General features: G+C 39.1%; 2 protein-coding genes across 10 annotated transcripts in view; one reads left to right on the top strand and one right to left on the bottom strand.

The window, feature by feature from the left end:
• Positions 1 to 2,368, top strand: part of spidr (scaffold protein involved in DNA repair) — a 250,462-nt gene extending 248,094 nt beyond the window's left edge. For 8 of the 9 annotated variants that reach the window (XM_048595620.1, XM_048595614.1, XM_048595617.1 and 5 more), the window contains one exon: positions 2,036 to 2,368. In XM_048595620.1, coding sequence (XP_048451577.1) covers positions 2,036 to 2,167 — 132 coding nt within the window. In that variant the 3' untranslated portion in view covers positions 2,168 to 2,368. The remainder of the gene's footprint in view (positions 1 to 2,035) is intronic. The other variant, XM_048595618.1, reaches the window with a different exon arrangement.
• A 3,763-nt stretch (positions 2,369 to 6,131) lies between these two features.
• cebpd (CCAAT enhancer binding protein delta) lies at positions 6,132 to 7,519 on the bottom strand. Its single transcript, XM_020534068.2, has one exon. The coding sequence runs from the start codon at positions 7,384 to 7,386 to the stop codon at positions 6,508 to 6,510; it is 879 nt and encodes a 292-aa protein (XP_020389657.1). The 5' UTR covers positions 7,387 to 7,519; the 3' UTR covers positions 6,132 to 6,507.
• Positions 7,520 to 19,586: the final 12,067 nt, after the last annotated feature.

The following is a 19,586-nucleotide window of genomic DNA, read 5'->3' as shown; positions in this document are numbered from 1 at the left end:
ACTCTCTTCCTAAGGCATTTTTTTAAAAGCTTAGTACTTTCACCAACCCTTTGGACATCTGCTCTAATATTTACCTTTGTGAGTTATGTCGTACTTTGTTTCATAATTCTCCTGTGAAGCAGCACTTTGGTCTCATTATATGAAAGACATTATTTAAGTTGTTGTTGCAATAAAATCAGTGCAAGGTTGCAACATACAGCAAATAATACCGTTAATGTTGATTAATGTGTCAACCTTTGAAGCCCCAAGAAAATCCCTCCAAAAGTGTGAAGTCACTTGCATGTCGAATACAAAACTTGGCATGGATATGGGTGGTTGTCATTTTAAAATGTCACTAATATGTAATAATGCAAAGAATAGGCAATTTATATAGACAGTGTTGTAATGATGCATCTTAAACTCACATGCATCTTAGCAACACCACTGATGTTGCCTGCTTGATCCTTCATACCCAGTTATGAGGTACTGAAAAATAAAATGCGCTTATGGAGTGACAAATTGAGACCATTTGTGCAAGCATGCCGGGCTGAAAAGGAGGCCAATCAATATACCGATTATATTCAAATCCATGACATTTGATTTGATTTATCACTGTCACATGTACTGAGATAGAGTGAAAAGTATTGTACTGTGTGCTAACCAGACAAATTGTCTCTTACATAAGTACATGAGAGTAATAGCACAGATGTAGAATATAGTGTTAAAGCTATAGAGAAGGTGCAGAGAAAGATCAACTCTAATATATGAGAGATCCATTCACAAGTTTGATTACAGCGGGGAAGAAGCTGTTCTTAAATCTGTCAGTATGTATTTTTAAACTCTGTATCTTCTGCCTGATGGAAGAGGGTGGAACAGTGTATAACTGGGGCAGTAGGGGTCTTTGATGACGTTGGCTACTTTCCCAAAACAGTTGGAAGTGTAGACAGAGTCAATGAAGGAAGGCTGGTTTTCATGATGGACTGGGCTGCATTCACAAATTTCTGTGATTACTTGCGATCTTGGGCGGAGCAGTTGCCATTCCAAGCTGTAATGCATCTAGATAGGATGCTTTGTATGGTGCATCTATAAGAATTGGTGAGTGACGTTGTGGACGTGCTCAATTTCCTTAACCTTCTGAGGAAATAGAGACGTTGATGTGCTATCTTGACTGTAACGTTCACATGGATGGACCAGGATTGATCATTGGAGCCAGAAATATGAGGTTGTCTTGTATGCTATGTCAACTTATACCTGCAATTTATGGTAATTAAATCATCCACTGTTATGGCCATAACTAAAACGACTTTTTTGAAAATTGGTCTGAATTAGTTTAAGTATCTAATTTTCTAACTGAATACTATTTCTTTTACAATACTCTTCTATTTTTTTAATATTTTTAAGTATATTTTTTATCTTCAGTGTACAAACTTGTTAAAGCCAATATTAAAATATATCACTGAAAATTTACTTTGCGCTTTTAAGCGGTATCTTTCATCAAAAGTGAATCACTACTGAGCCAGTGCATAATGTCCTATCCAGCTCTATCATGAGGTCTAAAAGTACATTCCCTTCATAGTTCTGACAATCAAAATATGTTCCTATAAAGCTTTAATTAAGGAATGTCTAATATGGTAGCCAAATAACATTGAAATAATCCTGTAATGCTTTATGTATTTGTACTGTGCTGCACATGAATATGCAATAATTCTATCATGTAAAATATTGTTTTAAAGTATGGTACTGTGAAATATTCACATGGCCACACACATATTGTATGAAATGTTAAATGTGAACTCTAATAACTTACATTCTCCTCATAACCTTTCAAAACAAAATGTTCTTTATAATGATAGTAGGAACTGCCGATGCTGTGTAGAGCTGGATGAACACAGCAGGCCAAGCAGCATCAGAGGAGCAGGAAAGTTGACGTTTCGGATCTAGACCCTTCTTTTCTGAAGAAGGGTCTAGACCCCAACATCAGCTGTCCTGCTCCTCTGATGCTGCTTGGCCTGCTGTGTTCTTTATAATGCCTGGTTTATTACATCTCTCATGACAGGGCTATGAGGTGGACGGTGTACTTGGCCAGGAGTTGGGACCTCTCAGCTGCTACGTCCGCTCTGTAACAAATCAGCCAGCAAGCTGGATTGGACTAGAGGAAGTTAGTCTGCTACACCCTCAGCAAAAGTGAAATTCTCAATCATCACTTGTAGCATTGATGGTTACAACTGCATATTTTAAAGTTTATGATGCGAAATATCTATTTCATTAAATATTTATAAATGCTGCATTGTAATTAAAATTATTTTGGATGGCTTGTGTGTAAAATTCCTTTAAAATTTATATTTAATTATTTGCAGAATAAAAAAAAATAACTGTTATTCAAACTTAATTCAAAATTGTAATTTTTTTTTCTTCTGGCTAACTTACATGAAATCAAATGTTTATTTCCATATGTTGAATGAGAAGATCCGTTACCAATCTTTTCCATTCTGTAAATTGTTTCCCAGGTCTCTTTAGATCCTCGTTGTACCATTTTCCCAACTAAGACCCTGCTCTGCTGTTGCATGACATGACAAATGAAGGCATCAGATATTGATTTGATTGTTTGTTTTTTTTTAAAAGCCTTTATCTCTCAAGACAGTCTCTGATGCTCATTGTGTGAGCAGAATCCATACCCTGTAACTGTGGTTCATGAATTACACACTGATGCATTGAACTACTTATTTAGATTCTTTTTGCTTATCTTGGAAATAACAGGACTGTTCTGGCTTCTTTGTCAGTTGTATTTCCAAAATTCTTTCACAGTGTTTAGAGTAATCCAACAAATTACAACTATACAGTGCCTTTAGTGTAGGCACTTTAGTGTAATGTCCCGGGCATGTCACCGAACCACAACCAAACAAAAATTTACACTGAGCAAAAAAGACATTAGAACAGTTATTCAAAACACTTGGTAAGAGGAGTAGGTTTTAAGCAGTGACTTAAAGAAGGAAAGAAGTGGGAAGGAATCCTAGCTTTGGGCCTAGACACTTTTTGGCATGACTGCCAATAGTGGCATAACAGTGTGGAGCTGGAGGAACACAGCAGGCCAGGCAGCATCAGAGGAGCAGGAAAGCTGCCTGGCCTGCCGTGTTCCTCCAGCTCCACACTGTGTTATCTCAGACTCCAGCATCGGCAGTTCTTACTATCTCTCAATAGTGGTATAATGGCCAGAATTTGAGGAACGCAATGTTCTTGAAGGGTTGCATGGCTGTGGTTACAGATATGGGAAAGTAAGAGATCGTGGAGGAATTTCACTTTGAGGATTAGCATTCTAAAATTGATGTTCTGGTTTACATGTGTAGATTGAATTGTTCCATCAATGTTACTCTCTCAAGTCCCACATAAGAGATTAATGTGCAAAATTAAAGTGCATGGGATTGTGGGCAGTGTATTGAGATGGATAAAAATTGATTAGCAGGCAGGAAACAAAGAGTAGGAATAAATGGATCCTTTACTGAATGGAAGGTAGTGGCTAGTGGAATACTGCAGGGATTAGTATTGGGACCCCAGCTATTCACAATAGATGTTGATGATTTAGACGAGGGAACTAAATGTAATATCTCAAAATTTGCAGATGATACAAAGCTGGGTAGAAGGGTGAGCTGTGAGGAGGATGCAGAGATGTTGCAGTGATTTTGACACGTTGAGTGTAAAAGTATGGTAGATGTGAGTTTATCCTCTTTGGTAACAAAAATAGGAGGGCCGATTATTGAATGGCTGTAAATTAAGAGAGGGGTATATTCAATGAGATCTGGGTGTCCTCATGCACCAGTTGCATGTAGTTGCAGCAAACAATGAAGAAGGCAAACTGTATGTTGGCCTTTGTAGCAAAACTTTTGAGTACAGGAACACGAATATTTTGCTGGAATAATGCAGGGCATCGATGAAGCCACACCTGGAATATTGTGTGTGATTTTGATCTGCTTATCTGAGGAAAGATGTTCTTGCTATAGAGAGAGTGAAGCGAAGGTTTACCAAATTGATTCCTGTGATGGCAGGACTGATGTATGAAGAGAGATTGAGTCAGTTAAGATTGTGTTCACTGGAGTCTAGAAGAATGGGCAGGGATTTTATAGAAGCCTCTAAACTTCTAACAGAATTAGATGGATTAGATGTTGGATGTTCCCAGTGGTAGGGGAGTCCAGAACAATGGGTCATAGGTTAAGGATAAGGAGAAATTTCTTCACCCAGAGAATGGTGAGCCTGTGGCTTTTATTGCCACAGGAATTGGTTGAGGCCAATGCATTGTGTTTTCAAGAAGAAAGTAGATATACCTCTAATGGCTAAGGGGATCAAGTGATAGGATGGAAGATAGGGATTAGGGTATTGAACTCCATGATCGGCCTTGATCATATTGAATGGCAGAGCAAGCCTGAGGAGTAGAATGGCCTACTCCTACCTTTAATATTTCTCTCATTTAGACATGAGAGTCCAGTGGAAAGACAAAATTGAGATAGCTGGAGGTGATGCAGCATACATCTCAAGATCTTTGTACCTTGAGTTTCTGACCCCACACCACCATGCAAACTCTTAAGGCAGCAGAACAGGTGGAAGATTTCAACATGGAGACCCAGACAGATGATCATACAATAGTTGGTAAATTGGGAGCTTATATAGCTGAGTGGGCACAGATGGGTACACAGGATTTTATGAGCAGCAGAATTCCAGGTTACTTGAAGTTTATGGATGATGTAAAATTGGATACCAGCCAGGACGATGTTAGATTCAAGAAGAAAACTTGCCATCGTCCCATTCTCCAGTTAGAGAGAGATGACTGGTGTTAGGTTAATCTGAGGTCACCAGTCTTCATGTGAAGGGCAGGGCTGAGAAGGAGAGTCCTTCATGATAACCTAAGCCAGTATGGGAATTGAACCTATGCTGTTGGCATCACTCTGCATTGCAAAGTATTGTCTAGCTAACTGACCTACACATTAGAATTGCCAAGTCTGGATATAACTTGATGCATGAATGAAAGTTTTAGCAGTGGCTGCAATTAACAAAGATACAAATATCTGAAGATAGATTCAATTTTAAAAACTGAATACTGTAGATATGAAACAAAATGCTGGCAAAACTCAGGTGTAGCAACATCTGTGGGGAGAAAGTGGAGTCCAGCAACTCTTCGTTAGACTTGGCAGTCACTGGACTCCCCACGTTAACTCTACTTTCTCCCCACAGATGTTGCCAAACCTATCGAGTTTATTCAGCAGTTTTGGTTTTGTTTAATATTTATTTCCTAAATGTAATTTCTTGTAGACAAAATCATGGCAGGCCATTTGGTTGGTTTCCCAGATACTGTGTTGGAAATGATCGTAGGCTACTAGTTGGCACCATAGATTGTACTACTTTCTCTTTTTGACCTGGATTTAAATCTAGCAGAGATGGATTTTTTGTTTGGCTCCAAGTGATATCATATTAGTTTGAAATGTTATTTTAGTTTCTAGTGTCCAAGAAAATGCAATAATAGTTGCACTGAAAAGGAAATAAAAAAACTTGCATATGTTTCTTTTGAAAGGTAGAAGTTGACATTTTAAAGCATGGTAGAGGATGAAAAGTACTTGCAAATTCCAGATAAAATTCTATTTCTGTCACTTTATCTTACATATTTGTCAACCAATTTGCACAGAAGTAGTAACCACCTTTAAAAAAAAACTAGGATAGTTTACAATCGCAGTATCTTAAAATGACATATTGCTGTTGGCCAATCAATAGTTTGCACCACCTCAAGCTAGGATCACAGTAAATTACAGCTTGTTTGCCAGGCAATATTTAGTGACTATGGAATCTGATACAGCATACTGTTAGTTTAATTGATAGTTAACTGAAAATTCACTTAAGAACTAACACTACTTGGAAGGTGAATCGTCCTTTAAAAATTCCTTCTATCTACTGTTGGATGCTTTTACTTATCAGGTATGTCAAGTATTCAGTGATTGAATTTATTAAAAACCTTGGGCCAAGCGAGTATTACGTGTTCACATGCATTCTTACTCCCAGTATGACTCAGCAAAGTACACGGTATCCTGCCAGCTGAAAATTTTCCATTCACCTTTTGTTTGGTTGTGCCCAACCCTGCAGAACACAGGTATTGAACAAATACACCAGACAAATAGAAATTGATGTATTTAATGATTCTTTTCATAAAACGAAATACAGTCAATATAAAAGACGTCAACCATGCTCTATCAACCATTGACTAAAATGAAAAATATAAAGTTCATAATTGTGGCATATAAATGTACCTTAGCTGCATTAATGCATTTAGGAGTATAGAAAATTAGAATTAAAAAAATAATTTAAACGAACTGTCAGCCTTTGTTGCTATGGCAAAGTTTTTAAGGCAGTTTGCAACAAGTTTCAGGAATTTCGAACTCCCAAGGCCAGAAAAATCTACGCATTTCTAAGTTCACAGTATTTGCTACAAAATTATTGATTCTTTGGTGAGGTATCAGGTCTACTGGATGTTACTTAAGTTTTATTCAACAGTCACCGACAATCTGCATTTGCACTGAGGAACGATGCAGCATTCGGCTGTTGCTCAAAAAAGTTCCTCATAATCGCAAGTTCGCTTGACAACTGTTCTATTTTTTTATGCAAACGATCGTTTTCGGCATTGAGTTCTATGACTTTCTGCTGCATCTCTATGTTACGCTGCTTGGCTTTATCTCTGCTTTTTCTCACGGCGATGTTATTCCTCTCTCTCCTCTGTCGGTACTCGGAGCTCTGTCGGTCCACTGGTTTCTTGGCTTTTTCCTTGCCAGGTGCCGATCTACCGTGGGAATTTGCAGAGCTGGGCTCCGGGCTAGTGGGAGGGGTAGGCTGGCCCGTGGGCAAATGTACCGTAGTCTGTGCGCAGGCTGCAATCTGTGTGTGTAGCGAAGTTTCCATATTTTCGTCCCTCTCTTCTTTAACCACCACTTTAGATAAGTCCGGGCGTTGATTGTAGCTGCCCCGTAGCTGAGCAGTGAAAAGGTCCCTGTCCGAATGGTTACCCGATGAGGCAGGTACACCAGAGACAGAGCTCATCATCTGACTGGCTGCAGGAGGCAGAAAGCCATAGTCGGGCTGAGATTTGTCCGGTTTGTTGGTGCTGGCGAACAGGTCTGCTAACAAGTCGTCACTGTAGAGCTCCAGCTGAGAGCCTGTCACCGGCTCCACCACATACGGGCTGAAATCAATGGCTGTTTCGTCGTCGTAGATATCACCTGCTGGGTTCAGCTCAACCAGATTGTTTCTTTCCTCGCACATGCCCCGGTTTGGCTTAGCCCCACCATTGACCCCCTCGTAGAAATTAGCCGGCTCTAGGGAAAACAGAGGGAAACATGGCGAGACGCAGCGTGAATCCAGGTTGTACAGGTTACTCATGAAGGGGCTGGTTTTTAAAACTGGGGTCCACCACAGACTTTGGAAGAAGAAAGCGCACTAAACAGGCGAAAATCTCAGTTTGCAGCGAGCGACTGATCTTCTCCGCGCCGGGGGGGCTCCTTTATACTCACCGCCCGCGCGCGTCATCCAGTCGAGGCCAGACCTGCACAGAACGGGGCGGGGCATGGTACCAGCCCCGCCCACCCTGGGTCACGAGTTCACGGTCATCCTCTGGTGGGAGAGGGGGAAACGTCACATTAAAATTGTACTTCGATGGCACCTGTAGGTTTTTGGTCCATGCACTGTCAATGCCAAATGTTGTTTGAGCGAGAAAATCTTTACACGGTTAGTGTTCAGGACAATAAGTTACCAAAAACTGCCTTCTGACAGCTAACCGACTTCAATGTCGCCTCTTCACGAAGGGCACACACACACAAGGTTTTCTGGTGCTTTCCTTTTCTCAGAATAAGTGTGTGTTGTGTGTTGAAGAGGATCCATTTCTCAGGGGATCTTGCTGTTTTTCTCATTCACCGCTGGGTTGAATGATTTATTCCAGAAACTTCCGCGACCCCCCTTTCCCGTTCTGAGTGACGCAAGAAAGTAGGACGACAGACACATTTGTGTCTCGAATGTGCAATTTAGGAGATTTAAAATCTTCATATGATAACTTAGCACAATCAATAAAACTTAATCTGATGTTGTTACGTTTTTATTAGAGTTGCCTCTCATTAAAAGAAGAATGTACGGTATATTCGTAACTTCTCAGCTGTTTGTGTTGAAGTAGAATATACTCCGGTGGGGCAGTGTGTACACAGATAAGCAATTATGTTAGCCTTTAATATACTAGGAGTAAATGTAAAGTAACAAAAAGCCAAAAAGCAAATTACATCATGTCAAATATAGGGTTGGAAAGTAGCTGAAAGAAAGAACATGCATTCAACTCATGGTCTACCTGGACAAGCATTCAGTCACTTTGTAATCATTCCCTTGCTCGTTCAATGTCCAGTTTTAACAGGTCTGTTGAAGCATATTGAATTTCTTTATGTTAAAAGTGTAACATGAGTTGTTAAATGTTCACCTAATCTTTTTTCGCTCATGTGTAATGGATGAACATTGGCCAGGTCGTTGGCAAGACTGCCTGCTTTCCTTTGAACAACTCTATTGTATTCTTTGTAACTGTCCACCAGACATTAGTGTATCATCTCAATTCAAAAGATGGTATTCAAGCAATGTAGTATCCCTTCAATACTGTGATGTGGTCAGCTTGGATGAGAATAAGTTGCATTATCTTGAAACTAAGATAGGTAAATAGAATTGATGTTTGATTAGCTTTATTGTAATTGAAACATGGATCAGACTGAAGTTGCTGAATTGCATTTCTTATTCATATGTCCTTAAGTGATTGTGCTGACGCCAGTGGAACTTTAACCCAGGTTTATCTTGATAGTGTTGCCAATCTAACCAAGTTGTTAGATTGAGAGTAGTTAGAAAACAGAGAGCATAGATTAAAGGAGTCACGTTATGGTGTGGGGAATGCCTCTGCTATAATCACAACAGTTCCTATGAAAATTAACGTTCGTATATGCCTTGCTTATGAAATAACGATGAGCCGAGTTTGCTCAGTAGTTACTTTTATTTTTCTTTCAGTTTTGATTATTTTATATATGTAGTATCTGTCATTTCCAGTTAGTGTGTTAAAAATTGGGGTGTTGAATTATTTTCTTTTTGATTTATTTCTGTGAGAAACTACAGAACAATCATTACCTGTTAACATATCCACAGTTGCAACAAGGCAGGAGACTACATTGCTCCACCAAGTGGTCATTACAAGTAACTATGACAACAAGGTGCAGGGCTGGATGAACACAGCAGGCCAAGCAGCATCATAGGAGCAGAGAGGCTACACCTGTTCATTTTATTTAACAGCTCTTGTCAAACATCATAACTGACTTGAAAACTGAGAATGTTCTCAGTCTGTCAACTCTGACCACATTTAATCATTACCAAAATGATTCTGTGACAACTGACATCACATTTTCACCTCATTTGTGGATAAATGCCTCCCCTTGCTCAGCATCCCTTGCAGACATATCGAGACTGAGACTATATACTGAACAAACCGGAGAAAAGGTCTTTCATTCTGGAGCTGCACATTATTACATCTTTTGTACATTGAGACATCAAATGTTGTATTGGACCAGATAATTCTAAGTCAGAATGCAGAGCTGTGGCTTATATTTCTGTAATTCACTACCTATTGACCTTATTTTCTTAGTGATAGGATAAACGCCTATTTAGGACTAAGTTATTCAGAGCAGAAAAGCTGTTTCAACTCATGTTTAAAAATTAATTCTTGGAATGTGAGCATCACTAGCTGAGCCAGAATTTTTATTGCCCATCCCTCACTGTCATTGAGAAGATGATAACAAACTACCATTCTGTTCCCTGCAGTCCATTTGCTATATATCCTTTATTCATTCAGGGGAATGAGCATGTTGCTGGCTAGGCCAGCATTTATTGCCCATCCCTAATTGTGCAGAGGGCAGTTAAGAGTCAACCACATTGCTGTGGGTCTGGAGTCACATGTAGGCCAGACCAGGTAAGGATGGCAGTTTCCTTCCCTAAAGGTCATTAGTGAACCAGATGGGTTTTTACAACAATCGACAATGGATTCATGGTCACCATTTGACTCTTAATTGCAGATATTTTTGTTGAATTCAAATTCCACATCTGCTGTGGTGGGATTTGAACCCAGGTCCCCAGAACATTACCTGTGTCTCTGGATTAACAGTCCAGTGATAATACTACTAGGCCATGGTCCCACAATACTGTTTGAGAGGGAACTTCAGAATATTGACCCAGCAACATTGAAGGAACTGTGATATATTCCAAGACAGATGGTAAGTGGCTTGGAGGTGAACTTGCAGGCATTCACTTGTGTCTGCTGCTCTTGTCCTTCGAGGTGGAACTGATCATGTGTTTGGAAGACACTGTCTAAGGAACGTTTGTGAATTTCTATAGTGTATCTTGTATATGGTACAGACTGCTGCTATTGATGGTAGTGGACGGAGTGGATGTTTGTAGATGTGGTGCAAGCTTCGTCCCGGATGGTGTCAAACTTTTCAAGTGTTGATGGAGCTGCACTCATCCGGGCAAGTGGGGAGAATTATATTAGTCCAGATTGGTGCTTTGTAGATGGTACACAGGCTTTGGAAATCAGGAGGTGAATTACTGCAGGATTTCTAGCCTCATTCCTAGCCTCTGACCTGCTGTTGTAGCCACTGTGTTTATATAGCTGGTCCAGTTCAATTTCTGGTCAATATAATCCCCAGGATGTTACTAGTGGGTTGGGGGGGGGGGGGGGGGGCGGTCAGTGACGGTGATGCCAATGAATGTCAACAGTCAATGGTTAGATGGATACCTAACTGTTGTTGATCATACCTTTTTAAATATGATCATTGCCTGGCAATGTGTGATGAAAATATTACTTGTCACTTGTCAGCCCAAACCTGGAATGTTGTCATTGATGAAGTAGTTGAAGATGTTTGGGCCTAGGACACAACCCTGAGGAACTTCTGAAGAGGTGTCCTGGAGCTGAGATGCCTGACTCCCAACACCCACAGCAATCTTCCTTTGAGCCAGGTATGAATCCAACAAGTGGAGAAATGTCCTGTGACTTCAGCTAGAGCTCCTTGACTCTAACCTTGGTAAAATGCAGCCTTGATGTCAAGGTCAGTCACTATCACCTCACCTCTGGAATTACAGCTCTTTGTTCATATTTGAACTGAAGCCGTAATGAGGACAAGACCTGAGTGGCCCTTGCAGAATCCAAAACCAAACTGTGTGACAGTGAGGAAAGATTGCAATAGTATTTCAATAAGATGACAGATTAGGTTTATCCATTTAGCATACCCCTAACCTAAGCATAAAAGGCACGAACCATGCATTGAGTTTATTTCAAGAAATAGTTTCTCGACTTACATCTGCTCAGGATGTCCTACTGCGCCAACTACGTCTCCCCATTGAAAGTGAGCAGGCTTCCATCAAACATGCTGCTACTTAGGAGCAATAGGCGAGGCAAAGGCACATGAAAAATGGACATTGAAAGAATACTTAAGGTAATTAAGTTGATTCTGATATGGATTATTGAATAGTTTGAATGAAGCTCAGTTAGTATTGTTTGGCTTTTATTGTATCTAAAAGTTGTGTCTTATAATCTGAAATAGTAGAATTTCTGATTATTGTAGAGTGGGGATTCAGGGTTGTGTCAGTGAAGCATTCTGGTGATAAGCTAGAAGGAGAATGTGCTGCTTTCCTCTTGTTCCTCCTCTTCTGGTTCCTCAGTTGTTTGCTATATTCCATTTGACAAGGGCTGTGCCTTTATGATTGCCAGGTTGTAGATGATACAGATGCTCTAGAAATATAGTCTTCTTCTGCGGAATTCAGGCACAGGAACAATTGCTTTAGCACTGGTCCATGATGTCTTATGGTCTCATGCTTGGATTTTAGAATGATCTTGAGCGAGGTTTCATAGAATCTCTACAGTGTGGAAACAGGCCCTTCAGCCCAACAAGTCCACACCGACCCTCGGAGCATCTCATCCAGACCCATCCCCCTATAACCCACCTAACCTACATACCCCTGGACACTATGGGCCATTTACCATAGCCAATCCACCTAGCCTGCACATCTTTGGACTGTGGGAGGAAACCGGAGCACCCGGAGGAAACCCACGCAGACACGTGGAGAATGTGCAAACTCCACACAGATAGTCGCCCGAGGGTGGAATCAAACCAGGGTCCCTGGCGCTGTGAGGCAGCAGTGCTAACCACTGAGCCACCGTGTTAAGCAGAAAGTCTTTGTTATTCCAAACATCAGGTTCTAATTTGATTTGGTACCCCAAATATGAGAGAACAGTGGACTGGCAATAAATACACTATGGCTACTGAGGCATACATGGTTCCTGATTTATATTGGGGTAAGAGAGGTTATTATGGAAAACCATGGATAGAAAAGACTTCCTGCTAAAAGAGCTTCCTCCCTTCCTCTTTTCCCTTTGAACAGCTTCTCCATCTTTTCTGCTTCTGCTTCAACAATATCCTTGCTGTAGAAGGGGTGACTGGAATCGTATGCAGTATTCCAAAAGTGGCCTCACCAATGTCCTGTACAGCTGCAACATGACATCCCAACTCCTATACTCAATGTTATGACTAATGTAGGCAAGCATGCCAAACACCTTCTTCACCATCCTGCCTAGCTGCGACTCCACTTCCAAAGAACTATACACCTGCACCCCTAGGTCTCTTTGTTTGACAACACTCCCCAGGGCCCAACCATTAACTGTACATGCCCTGCCCCGGTTTGCCTTGTCAAAATGCAAAATTTCACATTTATCCAAATAAACCATCTGCCATTCATTGGCCCCATTAATCCATCTGATCAAGGTCCTATTGTATTCTGAGATAATCTTCACTGTCCACTATTTTGGTATCATCTGCAAACTTATTAACCATATCTCCTATATTCACATTTATATAAATGATGAAACTGTGCTGTATGACTCTGACTCTTCCCTGTCATTTACACAGCCCACAGAGTTGGTAACTATAGCACCCATGATAGATAATTACTGCAAATTGTCCAATAAGATAAGATATACATTTTTGGGGGGTGGCTTGAAATGGTCTAGTAGAAAGAAAGGTTAATTAATTGGTTCCTATCTGTAAGAAAGCTATCCCTGTTTCAAAGTGTAAATTGTTATTTGTTTGGAAATAATTTTTAGAATAATCAATGGTTTTTCATATGAACTCTTTCTCTTTGTGATCTAGATGTGTATCCAGTACAGAATACACAAGTAATGCCTGTTCCTCTTTGAACCATTTTCATGGATTAAAAGGAAAATGATAATGATAAAAAGCAAATCAAAGACTCAACCCTTTAAAAGTTCAGTTAAATACAAATTTTTTAAAGTACAAAGCCTTGACATAATCCAAATAATTCAATGTAATATAATGACATGTCAAAACCAGCAGCATTCTCGATCTAGGAGGTAAACATATGACTAGTTTATAATATTAAAACCGGCACTTTTCCACTGACTAAACAATAACAAGTCACTATTTACTGAGTACTGTGGAAACATGTCCGCACTGTACACATTCTGATTTGTAGGGCTTGCAGGTTTTTCAATGTCCGAACATATGAACAAGAAACAAGAGTAAATTACTTTGAACCTACTCCACCATTCAATAAGATCATGGCTGAAATGATCTTAACCTCAGGTCTACATTCCTGCAATCCCTTATAATCCTTCATGATACCCTACCTGCCCAGAAAAGACCGAGTCATTTCTACTTGTTGCTTCCTGTTATCAAGCCAAGCTTCTATCAATGTCAGTATGTTACTCCCTACCATGAGCTTTTATTTTTCACAATAACCTATGTGGCACCTTATTAAATGTCTTCTGGAAGTGTAAGTACAATACATCCACTAGTTTATCAATATCCCTTTATCAACAGCACAAATTACTTCTTCAAAGAACTCCAGTAAATTGGTTAAACATGATTTCCCTTTGACAAAACCACATTTGTTCTGCCTAATTACCTTTAACTTATCCAAATGCTCTGTAATAACATCTTTAATAATAGCTTTTAACATTTTTCCTATGACAGATGTTCAGCTAACTGACTTGTAGTTTCTTCTTTCTGCCTCCCTCCACTTTCTCTTGGCTATTTTCCAAAGTAAACTCTAATGAGCTTTGGAAAATTAAAATCAATACATGAACTATCTCGTTACCTACTTCTTTCCCACGATGAAATCCATAGGACATGCAGACTTGTCATCTCGCAGTTCTAACAATTTACTGAAAACTACCTTTCTGATAATTGTAATTTTCTTGAGTTCTTCCCTCCCTTCTAATTCCTGATTTACGGCTATTTCTGGAATGCTACTTGTATCCTCTTGTGAAGGCCAATGCACAATGTCAGTTGAATTCATCTGCCATCTCTTTATCCTCCATTACTAATTCCTTATGCTCATTTTCTTTAGGACCAACACTGACTTATTAACTCTTGTTAATTATTAAAAGAAACTTTGCTTTTCTGTGCTTATAATTTTAACTTTCTCTGATACTCTAATTTGTCCCTCCTTGTTAATCTTTTAGTAATTCTTTGCTTTTTTTTATATTCTGTCCAATCTTCTGATTTATCTGCATTTTTTTAGTTGCCCAGATGATGGGCCTATCCCTTAGATTTTTCTTATTTGTTGGAATGTATTCTGCACTTTTTGGAATATCCCTTAAATGTTTGCTACTGCATCTCTATTGACCTGTCCCTTCATCTAAATTGCCAGTTCATTTTCACTAACTTTCATGCATTCATAATTGCCCTTGGAGAGGAATTATTGGTGATTGGTAGCTTGGTGATTCTATGGTAGTTTACAAGGACAAAGGAGATCAATGAGTTTTTTGAGGAAAGCAATGATGGTAAGAGATTAAAGGAGACATGTCTGCTTTCTGGGAGAAGGCAGCAGATTCTTCTCCCATACCTCAATTAATGGCTATCCTGGTGCCAGGAAGCTAGCTCAGTCACTTGCTAGGAATAGGAGAGAGGTTACAAATCTGCAGGTGATCCTTCTCAGGGTCACCAATCGATCATATCAGTTTTGTGTCCTCATTGGAAGTGGGGTAATCTTCCAATTCCTCTACTAAAGTCCACAAGGTGATAGGAATGTCAAGATAGGTAAGAAATCCAAATTTTAACACAGCTCTTACTCTGCTGTTTTTTTAATGGGTATATGTTAACCAAACATTAAGCTTTTACAAATAGAACCATGGTGATGCTTGAACTGAATGCAATCTTTAGAAGAGTGGAAGCATTGGGACTTATTAATTAGATTGCTAAAACAGGTGAATGATGCTAATTTAACTCCAGTGCTCCAGGATGACTGGATTTTGATGAGATTTTACCAGTGGGATTTACTTTCTATGTTTTCCTGAAAAATAATCTCTATTGGGAAGGAGATAAAGTTTATAGACTACAGGGCCAAACACATCTGGCACCTGCTCAATGAAGCTAGGCACAGCAAGTGACATTAGCAATGTGAATCAACCTGTTACAACCTGAAATAAGTTTGAAACATAACAGTTAAGAGTTGTGGTCATTTTTCCAATAGCAAAGACCATTTTTCCAACGACGAACCTTTGTGATAATCTCCATGGTAAAACAATGTCTCCTTTCACTGTTCCCTGTAGTGTTGAGTAGGATTAGCTCCCCTTTTTCTGCCTCTTGATGTAACTTTAAGATCTATGAACTATTGCCTGTTGGTATTCCTTCTTTCCCTGTCAAATGGCATCCCAAATACCAAAACTACAGTGCCAACCAGAATTCTTTGCTCAAATTTCCAGTCCTCTGCAAGGCCAAAATTGTCAAATCAGTATAAGCCATCATTCAGAAGCAGACTACCCTTGATCTACCATTTAAATAATTTAATGACAATGATTTGTGGGTCCCTTGTGGATCTAGCGATAGCTTGATGAAAATCACATTTGAGTGCAGTATATGGTCAGGGTCTCACCTATGGCCATACTAGGCTGAAAACATCTGACCTCATTCAATCTCTGGAAATACCAGGTGCAGTCAGCTTGTCTGGTGGTCATGTGGCCTAATGGATAAAGCTTCTGACTTTGACATGTTTATGATGTTAATGGAAAATTACAGTTTCAAGTCGTGCAGCAGTCGTTTTACAGCACAGTGGTAGTGCCCCTACCTCTGGGCTAGGAGGCCATCCAGTTCAAGTCCCACTTGAGGTGCATCATAACATATCTGCATCAGAGGTATGTCATAATGTGTCTGAACAGATTGATTTAAAGAAAATCTATTATCAGGACCTTCTAAAGACTAAATAGGTATTTGTTGATATTGTACAGATGACCTGGATGCCTAACAAGAGGTTTGAATCTGTTGAGAATGCTTCCAAGGCACACTGGGCCAGTGAGGCCACAACCCAATTGTCAGGTCCCTTCAGCCGAAGGCCCAGTTGGAAAAACGTATATGCTCTTTTGAAAAATGTCTTATGACTCCTGTTAGGACAAACTCGGCTTGTTGCCACTGACTTTCTGGTATTTAGTGCGAGTAATCAGCCTCTAGCTAATAATGATGAACTATATCACTATAGATAATGACTGCCTAGCTCATCCATCAAGCAAGGCATACTGTCTTGTAGGAATTACAAGCAAGTAGTCAACAATTGCATTTACATACTGCCTTAAACATAATGAAACTTCCCAAAGGCTCTTCATAGCAATGCAGAATTTGAAACAAATTCACATAAGAACGTTTTAGGGTAAATCCCAAACAAAAGCTACCTCTGGCCAAGGTTTGAAGGAGCAGTCAGTGGTAGATAGATTTAGAGAGGAAATTGCAGAGTTAAAACCTTGATAATTAAAGGCATGGATACCAAAGGTGATGTGATTAGAATTGAACATTTCTCAGAAGGACTACTGCCCTTGGAACTGAAAGTAGACTTTGTTGTTTATATTTTCTTCCATCCAATTTTGCATTTGATTTTGTTGGTATAACATATATCTGAGTATTGCCATCTTCCACAGTAGTACTTTCAATTTCTTCCTTTTTCTTAAAGCAAACTCTGCTGTCTGTATCCTCGTCACCACAAAACATGTTTTTCCCTCCCTTCTAGGCATCTTGAAGGGATAATTTCCTCCACACTACCTAGTGCTACCTCTTCCATCAGCCCAGCGACCTTCCCCTTTACTTACATTATTTTCCCATACAAGTGCAGGAGACGTAATTACTTCCCTTCAAACTGACCAAGGCTATGCACACATTCCTTGCAGTTGAAATAAAGATTTACTTACACTTACTTCAATGTAGAGTACTGTATTTGCTGCTAATGGCATGATCTCCTTGACACTAGAGATGTACAATGGGTTATTGTTTTGCTGTACACTTCCTTTCTGGCTGCAAACTTGAGCTTCCTGTTGTTTACTATTTCAATTCTGGTCCTATTCCCAACTTTGAAATATCAGTCTTTAGTTTTCTACACTGTTTCGATGATATTTACTTGAACTGCCAAGAAAAGCACCCTATATTTTCGTTAATGGAACAATGAACACGGAGTTTCAAAATTTTATATCAAGTTACAGATCAGAATTAAATTCGAATGTTCAGACCTCACGCGTGGTTCATAACTATCATTTTTACCTAAAATTTCAATTGCAGAATGTAAAAATACAATGGACTTTGGAAATCAATATCAAAGTTTCCTTCCATTTTTTGGGTGATCAGGTGCTTGTAAGGCTCCCAGTGTTGACATGTCCAGCTCCCTCTAGACCCAATCTTTATTTCTTGTGTCACTGTAACAAATCCTTTTGCCTTGCACCATCATCTCTTTTGTTCTTTTCCCCCATTTCCTTTCCTTTGTACTTGACTAATATTTGTTATACGTGCAACATTTCCTAGTTCTAACAAAAGGTTATTGACATGAAACATTAAGTCTCATGCATTTGCTGCCTGACCTGCTCAGCATCTCAAACATTTTTTAATTTTTCAGGTTCAATTGAGTTATTAACTTCTTGTTGCCTGAACTCTCAGATTTAATTATAGTCTGTGATTAGTTCCCAGGAAACCATTATTCTTGAGGTAAACATGGATTTGCTGATCCTCTGAGGACAGCGGGGTCTGCCAATTTTACAAAACAACATTTATCTATTCACCTCAAATGAGAGTGATTGTTGGATGAAATGTGAACTATGTCCTTGTTTGAGATCTAATATTTCCTTAACTAACATTTTAAAATTTCACAAGAACTTATTTTCTATTGTAGTGTGCTGTTGTAACTGTAAACTGAAGGATACATTGTTAATTTTGAGTTCACAAACTATTGTTTGCATTTGAGTCTACCATCACAACAACAAAAAAAATCAAGCCACTCTGCTAAACTCTCCCACCAGATCACATGCTGTGAAGTGGTGAGTACAGAACTGAGAGCTCCACTATAAACTGGGGCAACTGTGAGAAATCAGAGGGCAGATTGTCACCAAGGAAACACTGCAGCCTTCCTCACATTGAACTTGTCAAACATTGGTATAAGAGTTCAATGTACTTGTTCAAATAAATTTAACCCTATAGATATACAAAACTAGTGAAAATAAAAGGTGGTTATTTTTGAGATCCAATTACTATTTTGCAGCAAGGTAAAAACTTCTAATTTTAGCAGAATACATTAAGCAGTTCTTTAAAAACAAAACAAACCAAATGAGATTAAGATAAATCTCATATATATATGAAGTGATCCTTAAAGTCTGTCTGTACTACTTAACATCAGTACAGCCTAACATGGAATACAGACATTTAGGTTGGTGTTTTAGATAGTTCAGTAAAATTACAAAGCGTATTTATGATTATAGGATTTAAACAAAGTTGTCCGGCGTCCAAATCGTCAGAGACAGCCATACATTGGAAGTTATGACACACTGATACTGGGAATTGCCTGGCAAGTTTAATCTTCTGATGGGCATTTCCCTAACGCCTCAGGACTCTGCACTAATTTACAGTCAGAAACTTAGAGATATCTGGTTTGTTTCCTGGATAGTTAGCCAGGAAATGTTAAACAAATTAAAATAGTGTCTAATTCCTGTGTAACTAACAAACTTGTCTTCTTCCCCCAACAACTCTACCCACTCATATCCTGAAAATCTATTTGAATATCTCAAAGCTTTTCAGAATGCAGCATCTATCTTAAAAATGTTAGCACAGGACCATTCAGGGGAAGCTAAGCTATGAAGAAGGAGTCCGATATAGTTTCCCTGCATTTCTGAAGATAATGTTTGCAAATGCCCCAACTAGAATTATAGATTAAAGTACCTGCAAACGAATGATGATTGTTGCTGCTAGAAAATACGAGTCCCCTTAAATTAATGTGTTAATCTACTCCAATATTCTTAAAACATATTTTTATAATACATGCCTCAATGTTGAAGGGTATTATTAAAATCTTTAAAAATAAGTATTAGAATGAGTGCATAATATATGCACTTATTATTTCATTTCCGTCATTTTCCTTGAAGGATGGTTTGCTGTTTTTCCAACGATATTCTGAATGAAAGCAATGTAATGAGCCATGAGATTCAAGAAATAAGGACAAATGTCAAACTTTCATTCTAAGACAATTACCACCATGTA

Source organism: Rhincodon typus, chromosome 4, assembly GCF_021869965.1.
Source record: "Rhincodon typus isolate 14 chromosome 4, sRhiTyp1.1, whole genome shotgun sequence".
Classification (NCBI taxonomy): domain Eukaryota; kingdom Metazoa; phylum Chordata; class Chondrichthyes; order Orectolobiformes; family Rhincodontidae; genus Rhincodon; species Rhincodon typus.
This window is presented reverse-complemented; position numbering and strand designations above follow the sequence as displayed.

Coding starts and splice junctions, on each gene's coding strand:
- cebpd (XM_020534068.2), bottom strand. CDS start 7,386: ATGAGTAACCTGTACAACCTGGATTCACGCTGCGTCTCGCCATGTTTC.